Source organism: Cygnus atratus, chromosome 20 (assembly GCF_013377495.2).
Source record: "Cygnus atratus isolate AKBS03 ecotype Queensland, Australia chromosome 20, CAtr_DNAZoo_HiC_assembly, whole genome shotgun sequence".
Classification (NCBI taxonomy): domain Eukaryota; kingdom Metazoa; phylum Chordata; class Aves; order Anseriformes; family Anatidae; genus Cygnus; species Cygnus atratus.
The window spans coordinates 3,646,581-3,659,521 of NC_066381.1; the positions used below are offsets into that span (position 1 = coordinate 3,646,581).

A 12,941-nucleotide genomic window follows, 5' to 3' on the forward strand; every position below is an offset into this window, starting at 1 on the left:
GCATCCCTTCTTATTTCAGCATCCACAGCATTTGATTCAGATTTTGCACTATTTCAGACTTAATAACCCCAAAATATGTAGCAAAGGGTGGTGTCTGACTGCCCCAACCTCTGGGGAGCTGTGACTTGGGGCTGTAACCTTGCTTGCTCTCAGGTCCTGGAGGTGAGAGCACAGCCAGCCCTGTTTGAGACCCACTGCAGACTGGAAATGTTACATATGGTAGAGATACTCCTTGTGATGGTTTCCTTCAGTTCCTTCTTTCCATCCTATGAATAAACTTTCTGAATAAGCTTTGGAGCTACACTGACTCTCTCCTGGCAGCCATCACCAGCTGGGTTTTCAATAACTCTTCCCAAGTGCTTTACAGATACATAGATGCAAATACTGGAAAGGCAAAAAACACTCCAAGCTGAAAATACACCACTTACATTTCTGGTAACACCTAGGAAAAGCCTCCTTCTTTTATTGATTGTCTTTTTGGGGCTGATGCTCTGGGAACCCCCTAACCTGGTTTTCACTTATGATTTCCTTTGCAAGAGGGACAGGTAGAAAGGGACAGGGTACAAGTGTAAAGCAGTCAGGGACAAACACGCAATGGTAATTTGGTAATTCTACACTCACTTTATCTCAGCAAGCTGCAGCTACTGCATCTATGTAAATCTTCTCCCATCTCCTTTGTCCTAGGTCAGCAAAATCTGAGTGAACAATGAAGACCCACGATTCAAGAGTTCAAATCATTACACTTGTCTGTGCACGAGAAGATGTTGCTTTTACATGGAGACAGTTTCCCATTCAGTATTTGGTATCAGCTGTGTTGAAGACACTAGCAGACTAGACAGATGCCCAGCACACCTGAATACCAGCCCAGGCAATGCTTCATTATTGAAAGAATGAAAAATGAATTACTATTTTCCTCCAATCCCCCTCACATAATCCAGATGAGATCATGCAAGATAATACAAGTGCTCTCAGGTATTAGGGAAAGTGATGCAGACTCAGCCCCTAAAGAACTTGGTTCTGCAGTGGAGCCTCTGTGCAGGGCGGTGATGAGAGCCCTTGTCCTTTCCCTCTCCTCCACCCAGCTTTAGCACAGCATCCTCCCTCACGCTGTCCCACAGCACAGTGGCTCTGCCGTGGTGAGGAGGGAGCTCTGATAGCTGGGGGGAAGGAAAGGATGTGCAGATCATCACGTCTCATCTTAACAGAGTAGAGGCAAAGCAGGACTGGGCTACAGCTCCCAGGCAGAGCAGCAGGGTACAATACTAGCACTATGCACATGGCTGCAATAGCAGCACTTGGCAATTTCACCGTTGACACTGCTGATGGTCAAAACAGCAATGCTACCGTACTGTATGACCCACTCAAAACTCTGCCTCAGGGACAATATTTTTCCAGAGCAGTCAAGAAAAAGGGCAAGCATGCAGAAATCCAAATGTCAATAGCTGATGCTCATCTGTAGGGCTCCAGTGCCACATTAAGGGCTGGCAAAATACACCAGAGGCAACCAAGAGCCATTGTCCAGGAGCATCCCATGTCAGCCCCAGCACAGATTTCTGCAACAGCCACACAAAGAGTCGAGAATTGCATGTGAGGGAAAGGACTGAGTGTATATATAAGGTGCTTGGAGAATCTATTCTGCCTTCTTTCTAAAAGAGATTTCCCCTCTAAAACAATACGATGAAACAATAGGTTATAAACATCCTAGCAATTCACAGTGATTCCCAGATAACAAACACTCCGTACCCTTCTTACATACAAAAAAGATGGCTTCAGGCTTTAGTTTGCTTCTGGTTTTCAAACTGGGGATTTATCTTATGCAGTAGAAACAAAGGAGCAGAAGCTGTATGTTTTATAATACAACTTCTGCCAGCGCAGTTTTTTCCTTGGAGTGAATCATGGTGTGTAGGGGTGTGGGCTTGGTTTGTGTTTATGTTTTTTAAAATTAACTCAGCTAACCATTTGTCCATACTTCATACAATTTGCTGCTTCTCTTTCAGCACTCCTTGAAAGACGAGCTTTGGCAATAAATATAGATCTGTCAAGTCTGAAACACAGGACTTTAGCAAGCACTGCAGGCTAACTGGAATTCCATAGTGGACTATTTGCTTCCTCTTTTGGAGATAAATCAAAAGAAGAGGAAAAGGGAAAAAAATAAACAAAAACAGTAGTAGACATACCTATGCTGATTAACTTGCAGGTGGTGCAATGAGAAGGTTGTATCATGTTAGCTATATTGACATTTAAACAGAAATATTAAACAAAGAACTGAAGGATTCAAAAGCATATTCCCTGTTTACCTTGTTATTCTTTGCTTTTTCATACCCAAACTTGTTACCATCTGCAGATCTGATGTCTCCCAGCAAACCCACATTACCACAGCCTGGTCTGCTTGATTATTAGGTATGCCTGGTCTCCCAACCTAGTGGAGCCAAACTACTTAGCAGAGTACTTTGCTCATCTGTTAAATAGCATCCCTTTTACACAGAAATATGCTTTACTCATGACGTTCACGTGGGAAATGGCAGGATTTCACAAGACTGGGAGAACAGTCTGCAACTTTCCACCTTCAAGTTCTTTCTTGCTTTAAGAAGCTGGTGTCTGCCTGCGAGGGAGGGGGGTCCTGAGCTCTCAGAGGTTTCTGCTAAGAAGTGTGGGAAGGTTAGTGCCAAAAACAAGGTTTCGTTCAGGACAGATTTCTGGCCAAAATGGTCAGCTCTCAGAGTTAATAGTAGTATTATGACTAATAGATGTGAATATCCAAGTAGCCAGAAACAAACTCTCAGCATGTGGCCTGATCACTCCAGATAATCAAGAGGTTTCATGTGAAGCTGCTCAGAACAAGAAAATGGTGCAAATGGGGCTATGTACTCTTCCCAGTGATGTTCTGGACTATCAGCCAGCTCAGGATGCTCAGCTACAACACGGGTAATCAGGCACTATGCCCATGAAAACGCCATCTAGAGAAAAAAATAATCACTTATTAAAGCAGAGTTTATATTGATATAGAGGGAGAGAGACAAATATTTAGCTATTTGTATGGATGGAAATGCATCTTAGTAAAGAAACTCCATAAGGTTTGTATGCTCACTGAATTTCTCTGTGCTGTGACTCTACACTGTGCAAGCAGCTCACTTATTTTTTGCTGATTTATTATGGAGCATAAACCAACAACCCCAAAGTGCTTGCCAAAAGCCAAATGGTTGCCAGAAGCTACATCAACAAAAAAATGGTTTTGCAGGTGAAAGTACCAAAATTTGTATACTTGCAGGTGCAGAACTAATTAAAAGGCGTGCATAAAGGGAAGTAATTTCTAAGCAGGTGTTCATACTTACAAAATACAAATTAAGATATATACATGCTTTATTGAAGTTTCTATAAACAGAGCTAATCTAGAGATCTGCCTAAATATGTAACAACTTTAAACAATTTTAGATTAATGAACAAGTTTGTTAATGACTTTTTATACAACTTTTATTTTAGGAAGTGTTAAACAGTGTTACAGAGCAGAAACGTGCAAGTATCAGAGACAAAGTGCTGGAGGACTTGTCATTTTTCTACAAAGAAGTGGTGCATTGATGTAAATTGTCAAATTCCATTATTTAACAGAATAAATGTGAACTTCTCAATATCATCGCAGTCATGTTACTTCTGATGATTTCCAACAGAATAAATATGAACTTCTCAGTATCATCGCAGTTATGTTACTTCTGATGATTTCCTTTAGTTAAATTTATCGCCAGCTATTTTCATCCATGAAACCGGGTGTATTTATGGAATTACTCTCTGATACAGTATTTATTTGGGTTTGTTACTTTGATTTGTTTTAAAGCTACTATAAGACTTCATGAACAGTAACCAAACCTTTACATATCTATTTCTCTCTCTCTCTTTTTTTTTTTTTTTGCTATGCATGGAAATGATGCATTGTTGTATTCTGTAACTACCACCTCCTATATACTCTAAAACTAGCCTTAAATTTTGGACTGATTCTCTCCTGTGAGAGCCTATTACTTAGAACTTAGATCTTAGGGGATGAGAGATTCACTCTTCATTTACTTGGTGAATAATCTCTCCCCATGTTCTTTTCTTGTCACATGGGTATTTCTTTATTGCATAATTTGACAGTAGGACAGATACGAATGAAAATGTCCTTTTCTGTATGCTTGTTTCCACAATATATTATAAATAATTTACATTTTCACTCAAATTACGGCCTTTTGATTGTTCTTCTTTACACATTCAAATTTTATCAACACACCGCCAGAAACCTTTACAATTCGTGTGCCTTCAGTGTCCACCAGAACAACTGTAGCTGCTTTCTGCCTCTGTCTGCTTCCATTTACACTCCAAACCTATACTATGTGGATGTGTACTCTATTAATTACACAGTGACAGCATTCATGGGGCACTAGACACTGTCAAAATTTGAAGAAAGGCACAGTTTGCTATTTCTACTGAATGACTATAGTTTCTGGCCTCTTTCAGTATTTTTGTTGTCACCACATAAAGGAGTTTTCTGTACAGGATTCTATGGGCTCCGCCTGTGCCAACTTGCTCTTTCTAGCCATGGGTTTTCATTCTAACTTGGATGTGAGTACGTATCTACTTATAGTATGTATCTACTTATAGGACGTATCTACTTATAGCAGCCTCCTTACTGCTTTTATTTCTGCCAGCAAATGTTTCTTCACATTTCAACTCCTAGCCTTTCTCTGTGACAAACACACATACTGTCTTAAAAGAAAGGAGGAAAATATGTTGAGAGAAAAGCCAGTGTTTTGCTCCTTAAATGAATCTTAAAAGCGAAAAATCTGAAAAAATGCCTGGTTAGTCACTGCATAAAGAAAAAAAGCTGCATCAGCTTTTCTCTGATGCTTTTTCTCATTAGTATTTCAGGAATTCACCTTGTTCAATGTGGCATGTCCTCACAGTTGGAGATCAGACCTCCAAGAAGGATACCGAAGTGGCAGGGATACCACGTGAAGTTGTGATTATGCTTATGACCTTGTTCTGCTGCTGCAGCCACTGGGTAGAGCACAGCCATACAGCAGCTGCAAAATTCTCCAGAATACCTTGTAGAGCTGAGGACTGTAGTAAAAAGGAGTAGAGGGGACTTTTCTAGATATGGGGGAGTTTGTGTCCAAGGTTGTAGTTTGGGTCCAGAGTTAGTATTTATGTAAATCCAGGAGAAATTAACACATCAAGCTATTTTGATTGTGGCTCTTTTGTCACTTCCAAAACTCTGGGGTTTAGGTTTCAAACATAGTCCAGCTTTATATATATTATTCTCCCTCTCTTGGGCTACGGATATACCACTTCCACTCTGAGCTCCTGTATACTGATGACCATATATATTAATCCTTAATATATTAGTCCTTTGGGGCTTATTAGCCCCAAATCCTTAAACTAAAAATCTGCTCTTAAAACACAGATTACATCAGCCCAGTTCCAGTGTGTAATGTCTGCTCCTCCTCTACTTGTTAACTACAGGACCAGGTTCATTGCAGGGAGACTGCTGAGAACCTGAGCATGAATGCATGTCCATAATGTGAGAAGTCCAATTGGTTCTTCAAAAAATGCTTCCCTCTTCAGGCTACAATCCAGATGATTTTGCAGAATACTATGAAAAGAAAGTTGTGGTTTTTGTTTTTTAAAAAGGCTAGCCTAATTTTAGATGAGAGATGTTCTTTCTTTAGGAAGGATGCTTCCTGCCCAGTTATAAACCTGAACAATTTACAGGAGTTAAAGGCTTCTGCACTTGGCCATACGCTTTTTTTATTAGCAACGCAGTGACAAGCCAGCTTGAAAGCCAGACAGACATGTGACTGCCACTGCCTGTTTTAGGTGGAAACTCTCTGTTATTAGCAACAGCAGAGCACGTGCGTGGGCAGGAGGGAGCAGGGAGGAGAGGTTTAGGCTGTCATTCTTTAGGCGTGACCCAAATGATGAAATCTCTGGAACGCAGCTGGGCAGAAAGGATGAGGAATGCCCCTGCCTCTCTTGGGGAAATCAGTCCGATGCTACCAGGAGCAGTGATTTGTCTCTCCAGGAATGTTGCCACATGCAGCAATTAAACCTCTTCTATAATATGATTTAAACAAGAGGATATTCTTCTTGAGAATCTGCCAGATAATTGTTTCCTCTAAGTGCCTCTGATAGGTGAGGAAAAGAACACGAAGAGGAGTCCTCGAAACGGGGTGCTGTGGCTGTGCCGAAAGCAGGTGAGGGATGCTGTGCATAGCTTGACAAAATGAAGCGAGCCTGACAACTCCATCATCAGTTCCCCGGACATATCCATCATCTAGTGTAAAAGGAGCTGAAATTATGTCTAATCTCCGTGCTATCATCCGCTGCCTTTGACAGAAAGGAAACAAACTGATGCATTTGTCATCCCACATGCCATAAGCAGACTTCCCAACAAACTCCAATGGCTTCTGCTATGATATAAGAGGACAAGAGACCCACTGTATAGCCATGGATTATTTTCAAGTCTTTTTTAAGCCTTTTAAAGTTTCTTGAGAATCTCTCCCAAAACAAAACTCTTCTATCAACAAAAACTGTTGTTTAGCTAAGTCTCACTTGTTATTTTTATGAACGTGCACGATCAAAGAATAACAGATTTCACAGTTAGGGAAGAACAGTTACCCAGATCACACTTCAACCACAAGAGGCCAGACAGCATAACACACCATATGTCCAACACACACCCGAGGGATGGATACCTTCCACTCGAGCACCGTGTCACGGGGTGTTTTTAGGAACATATTGTCCAGCAATTCAGGACACCCCGCAAAGTGCCTTTGCAGGTATCTTACCTGTTCAGTGATGAAAGAGCTGGAAAAAGTGACAGCTGACCAGAAGAAGATCCCACAGCTGAGAATGATCTTTCTGTTGAAACGGTCCCCAAGGTAACCAAAGATGGGTGCCGCAACCATGAAACTGCAAATGAAAACTGCAAAGGGAGAAAAAGGAAAGAAATGATTAATAAACATCAGGCCAAGAACATGAAAACTAATTTTCTGCAAGCCAAATCCTCTAGAGAGCAGTTCCATGTAATTAGATGTTCTGCAGCCCTGGCTTACAAAGTCAGGCGATCTGATGGGCTTTCAGAAGTCGGCGTTTTCTTAATCAATCAGCTTTCTCATTCCCAGAGAAACTTCAGGCACTGATCTTCTACTATGTCTGAAAACACCAGCCCTTCACCGTCTGCTGCGAGCGCAGAATCCAGGGATTGGCAAAACCAGGGCAGAATAAATGAAGAGCTTCTGCACAAACATCCCTGAGGTGAAGCGAAGGCTGGAAGGAATTTTAAACAGAAAGCCAAACATGGGCTCCTTGTTGGTCCTTGCAGCAGAAACCAGAGAGAAACAGGCCAGAAAAACTGAAGTTCTTTTATCCATCCTACCAGTATATTAAGGCAATCATGAGGCAGTAAGGAACAACAGTTTTCATTACCAGGTTCATCCTACTGGCACCAGCCCTGTAGTTAGACAGAGAGCTCTAGTTCTCCTCCTTAGATGCTTTCACAAGCATGGAATTTGTATTTACACACGTCCCTGAGCAACTACTTCACTAAAAGAAACAGTTTTGACCTACAATTCCCTAACAGGCTTCCCCACAAAAAAATAAATAAATAAATAAACAAGCGTTAACCCAAGACCTTCTGGCAGGTAGGAATGAGGCTCCTGGTAGAATATCCCCTGCAAAATCTCCTTAGCTTCAGAGTTCACTCCTCCAGCCTAGACCAGTAGCACCACCGAAAACACCTAAAACGAGGTGCTCACACCATATTCACAATTAATGTGGAACTTTGCAGAAATAGCCAGGTTTTAAGCTGATTTATACTTGGCTTTTGTCTGCATTAGAGATTTGATGAGAGATTTGGATGAGAACAACTACATTGCTTTTATTGCTGTTTAGTTATCCCAGGATAAATTCTGGCTTTTACTGCCTGCCTGGGTTCAGTAAACCCGGGAGGATTTGGGTGGGACACTGGAATACCTGGAGACCCACCTTTAGTCACAGAGTTATGACTCACGTTGGGTAGTTCCAGGAAGGCAGGGTGGGCTTTTGGCATTGTCCTACCTTGGCCATCTATTTTAAGAGTGTAAATGGGTGGGGAAAAAAAAAAAAAAAAAAAAAAAAGGCAGGAGCAGGCTGCACACTCCTTTGGTTGGAATGTATGCATAAAATTAAAGTGGTTTGGACACAAATTATGAAATTTTCATGGATGGTGATACAGCCCAAAAATATGCAGAATGCTGAACTGTGAAATGATCTAAATGTCTCTTCCTTTTTAATATATGAAGATGTCAAAGCCGCTTTATAAATAATATATATCCATTTACGTGTACTTTGTAAGCCATACAATTGTGTGTATATCAAATTTGCACTGTGATGTTTATGGTGGGAATTACAGATTTACTCTTTTTGCTTCTACAGTAAAATAAACAGATAAAAACACAGAAATGTTCATATGCAAAAAGAAGTACATGCAGCATTGCATCACAGTAATAGTACGGATGATCTTGCTGTTAAGCCAGCACAAATTTTGGCTTACAAACCTGAGCACTGCAAGGGTCTAACTGCACTGGCCCCAGTCCAACAAGGCACTTAAGCACACGCTTATATTAAGCACTTTAGAGTCATCAACTCCGTGGTTAAATGCTTTTCCTGAATTAACACCAATGTGCTCGGCACCTCGCAAAGCTGGTGCAGCATCCTGGCACATGGGGTATGTGGCTGTTTATTGGGAACGAGGAGCAGAAAATGACTCTGCCTCTGCCTACTGCAGTTTGGCCTTGCCCTTGGAAGGACACCGAAATTCATTCCCCTCACAATCAGATCTCCTGCCGTTTTTATGATGTAAAAAGACATAAAGCTAAAAGAGCTTCTAAGGGAAAATTAGAAACATCCAAGTCAGCATCCCATCATTTCAAATATTGAATAACCCGATTAATTCAAATCTGAGACATGCAGGGTGTGATCCAAAATTCACATTAATCAGCCGGATTATTAGCTTCAACGACCTCTGGATGATAAATGTGAAGTCTAATTCTGGATTTTGGGCAAAAGTAGGCAAAAAAGCACAAACCTGCTCTTTCCAATAAAACAAACCAAAAAAAGATCGTCCAGTGCCTCTCCAACAGTATACAGCATGCTGTTATTCAAATCCCTTTGGAGAATTTATTTTTGGAAGGTTCTGTTCTGAAATAAGCTGTGAGCTTTGTCACCAGTAAGCAGCCAACTTGACAGCTCCACAAGGTGTAAAACGAAAGGACAACAGAACCTAGTAAATAATAGATAATAGAACACAGCTGTCATAATAATAAATGCAATTGCTATCAGAGTATTTATGACCCAAATATGCATCAAGGCACTGATTGACTCAAACAAATGCAGAATATGATGGCCGTGTGATCTGTCAAAAGAATCTGCCTGTTACAGGCATTTCCCATGAATCAATTTTTGCAATTACTCCTGCAAATGACAGATGACACTCCTGAACACTAGACACAGCTCTACAACAAACAAAAAGTGACTTTACAGTCATACAGTCTGGAATGGCTGAATGAAGCTAGGCCATGTTACCAGCTGGGATGGAAACCTGAGTTACTCCATACCAGGAGTCGGGGTTCTTTGATAACTAAACACCATGAAAGACAGATCTTATCCAGAAGACAGGAAAATACCTGTGCATTCAGCTGGGAAGAGAAGGCCACAGCACAATGCAGAGGGATGTATTCCAGTAAAGGAGCCTGGTGCTTGTGCCAGCATCTTCCTAGCTGGTTCCTCTGCCTCTCCCACAGCATTTTCTCCTCCTTGTATTCACCCACTCCCCAGTTAGTACCCCAGTGACACCACAGCAGCTGCTGCTCCGGATCAACCCCCTGCCACAAATCTTTTATGTTAGGAGAGAACTGTGACAGAAGCTGGCATTTCATTTGCCTCTTCCTAAGCAACAGCTCCTCTTCCATTTCCACTTAAAGCCCTCTTGGAACATTACCAACTCCTGAAGGGACGTACAGAGCAAGCCAGGGCAGAGTTAGGAATCCACTGGGATTTGGGATAAGATACTGAAAAGGCAGGGACCGCATTCAGAGCAGCTGTGGGCAGGTATATCAACGTCAGTCACCATTAAGTACACCACACAGCTAATTTCTTAGTGCTCCATCTCCAACAGTGCCAGGAAAAGTGGCTCAGTCCCAGCGCTGGGTGGAGCTGAGATACATTTCTGCAGGAGCAAATTACCGTGTGACACATAACGAATGCCATCTCAGGAGGAAGGTTCTTTTAAGTACAGGTATTTTTGAAAGGAGATCACATTTGTCTTCATACCACCCTTTGTGGCTTAGCCACTAAAATGCCAACCATGGTGAGAATGCAGGAAGAGGGTAATTGCCAAACAGGATGGCTCGGTGTCTATTTCTGCCTCTGAATGCCTGTCCCACCCTGTACAGGTGCACAAGCACCTTCATAGCCAGCACTGCCCAGCTTTTTCTGTACACAGCTGGAATTACAAAAATGTGTACCTCTAAAAAACATCTATCTTACACTCCCTTCCCTCTCCTCTGCCCAAGCACACAGTGGATATGGAAAACATCCTCCCCTGCCTCTTCGCGTACTTCGTGTGCTTCAGACATCTTTCAGGGACTGCAGGCAGGGAGCTGCCACTCAGGCAGTGCCTTCCCCTGTTAAGAGCTGTCTGTAACCAACAGGAAAGTAAAGCCCAGAAGTGGAAGCAAAGGAGATGAGGGGAGAGGGAGAAAGCACAGACCTTAGAGCTAACAGCCCCAGAATGTTTCTGCCTACTGGAACTAGACTGGGTCCCTGTTATTTTTCTCTCCTTTTCCCTCCAAACACAAATTTACCAACTTTACTCTGCAATTGTTCCCTGTAACGGCTCTGACCCATCAGCTCTGCACCCCTTGATTCCTAAGACACTGCTGCCTCTGCCTCCGTTGCTCTTTTCTTACATGGACTGATCAGCTGCTTGTGTCTCAGAGGGGGGCTCTCCTGCCCCCAGGTCACCCACGTAGTATAACCCTGAGGGAAGAGAGGCATTGACACTGACACCCGCAGGGACTGCATTTCTCCCATCCTGGAAGGCTGAGAACATTACAGACACCTCCAGGAAAAGATCCCTTCTTTTGGTTTTGACTTCAAGCATGCAGGATTTATTTTTTCCTATCAGGAAAAATGTTAGAAAGGTTCCGGTAAAAATAGCTCACTCGCTCTAAGCAGGGATGCTAAACGAGAAAAAAATAGTGGCTATCTTTGAGCTCTGAGTCAGCATTAAACCATATATCCACATCTAATTGAGTGCTGACAATGTGTTTGGCTGTGTGGAAGGCAAACCCAGACAGCCCCTGCCTCAAGGGACTGGCAATCCACCTAGACACAGCAGAGAACTATGTGCTGCGAGATTGTTAATATTCTCCCAACAACAAATTTCCAAACAATGAGAATACCAGAACACCCAGCTCACTCGGACGGGATAATTTACGGGTGTGTTCAAGCACAATCCTGCTCTTTCTGCATGAGACGCTGCTCCGCTGGGATTTGTTGGAGCCATTTCTACACCAGGGACTTGGGCTTGTGTTATTCAAGCTGCTGTTGGTATCCGCTGACATCTGCCTGCAGAGGAATAAGGCTCTTCCAAGAGCCCAACCAGCCCCACTGTCTCAAAGACATGTTTTTCCAGTGCCTCTTTGATTGTTTTCATTTTCATTATGGCTTTATGCTATAATAATACTCCTCAGCACATACACAGCACATTTAATCACAGTGAGGCTTGGGACAATTTAGAAAGGAAGATAAATATCATTAATTCCTACTTCAGGGGTAAGGAAATTAAGACACAGGAAAAGGGACCTGCCCAAGATGAACTACAGAAATCTCAAACCCATGTGCGTCTTCCAGCTTCAGCAGTGTCCTGTTTACAGGACCTTATCTATGCTAAAGGTATTTTTGAAAGTCTACTATCACAATTAAGAGTGATTTTTTTCTTACAGCACCATATGAGCCAAGAAAGAACAAAGATCCTTTGGCACGACTTATCATTGAACCTGAGAGCTTAGACACAACATGGTGATGTGATCAAGGGAAAAGAGATGTCTGACTACAGGGCAATCCAAGGCCCTGGGAAATCTCAGCAACATGATTTAAAACATTCTTCCTTTGATGGATGATGAATTCTTAGAATACAATTGTTTGTGCAGAACTTTAGCCTCCAAATCCTCATTATCACAAACTTTACTGTAGGTATGCTGCATATCACCCTCTGCACGGATTTTGTTTTACTTCATTTCTGATTCAACAGCCAACAGATGGATCATGTTACTGCATCTTACCAAGTGCAAAACACAAGATCACTGGGTTCCAGACTATCGTGCAGACTAGAAGTTTCTGACAAGTGTAAGGAGCTTTGAAACACACCATCAGTTCCGTATGTTGTGCAAAGCTGTGATATACTAACAGCATCAAACCCAGGAGCATTAAAAAAAAAAAAAAAAAAAGGCTTGGGAACACACCACATCAATTGGACTTAGGTACAAATGTTTATTTTGACATGGCCTGGAAAGCTCCCCCAGAACAGAACAAAGTACGAGACCAAATAGAGAATTTCATAAATGCCAACCCTTGTGTGCTCGCATCCTCAGCACATTAATGAGAACAAAAGCAGTGCTTTAAAAGGTGTGAACCTGATTACTCACACTGTTTGCATTTCTCTAGTATCTCCCTGTTTGGCAGGACCGTTTAGATTGTGTTTCCCTCACTGCAGATGCCACTCATCAGTATTCAAGCTCCAAGATATCCTTTCTTCTCCACGGGGAGCATGTTGCACCATGAGGCACCAGTTTTTCCTTAAAGCAAACTGGCACAAAATATAAGTGACGTGTTTAGGGTGAAGATATACACACACAGTGTCGACATACGTG

At 42.2% G+C, this 12,941-nt stretch overlaps 1 protein-coding gene across 1 annotated transcript in view; it reads right to left on the bottom strand.

Annotated features, from left to right (window-relative positions):
• LOC118254074 (sphingosine-1-phosphate transporter SPNS2) overlaps positions 1 to 12,941 on the bottom strand; it is a 114,815-nt gene that overhangs the window by 46,169 nt on the left and 55,705 nt on the right. The window contains exon 3 of the mRNA XM_035559056.2: positions 6,816 to 6,952. Coding sequence (XP_035414949.2) covers positions 6,816 to 6,952 — 137 coding nt within the window. The remainder of the gene's footprint in view (positions 1 to 6,815; positions 6,953 to 12,941) is intronic.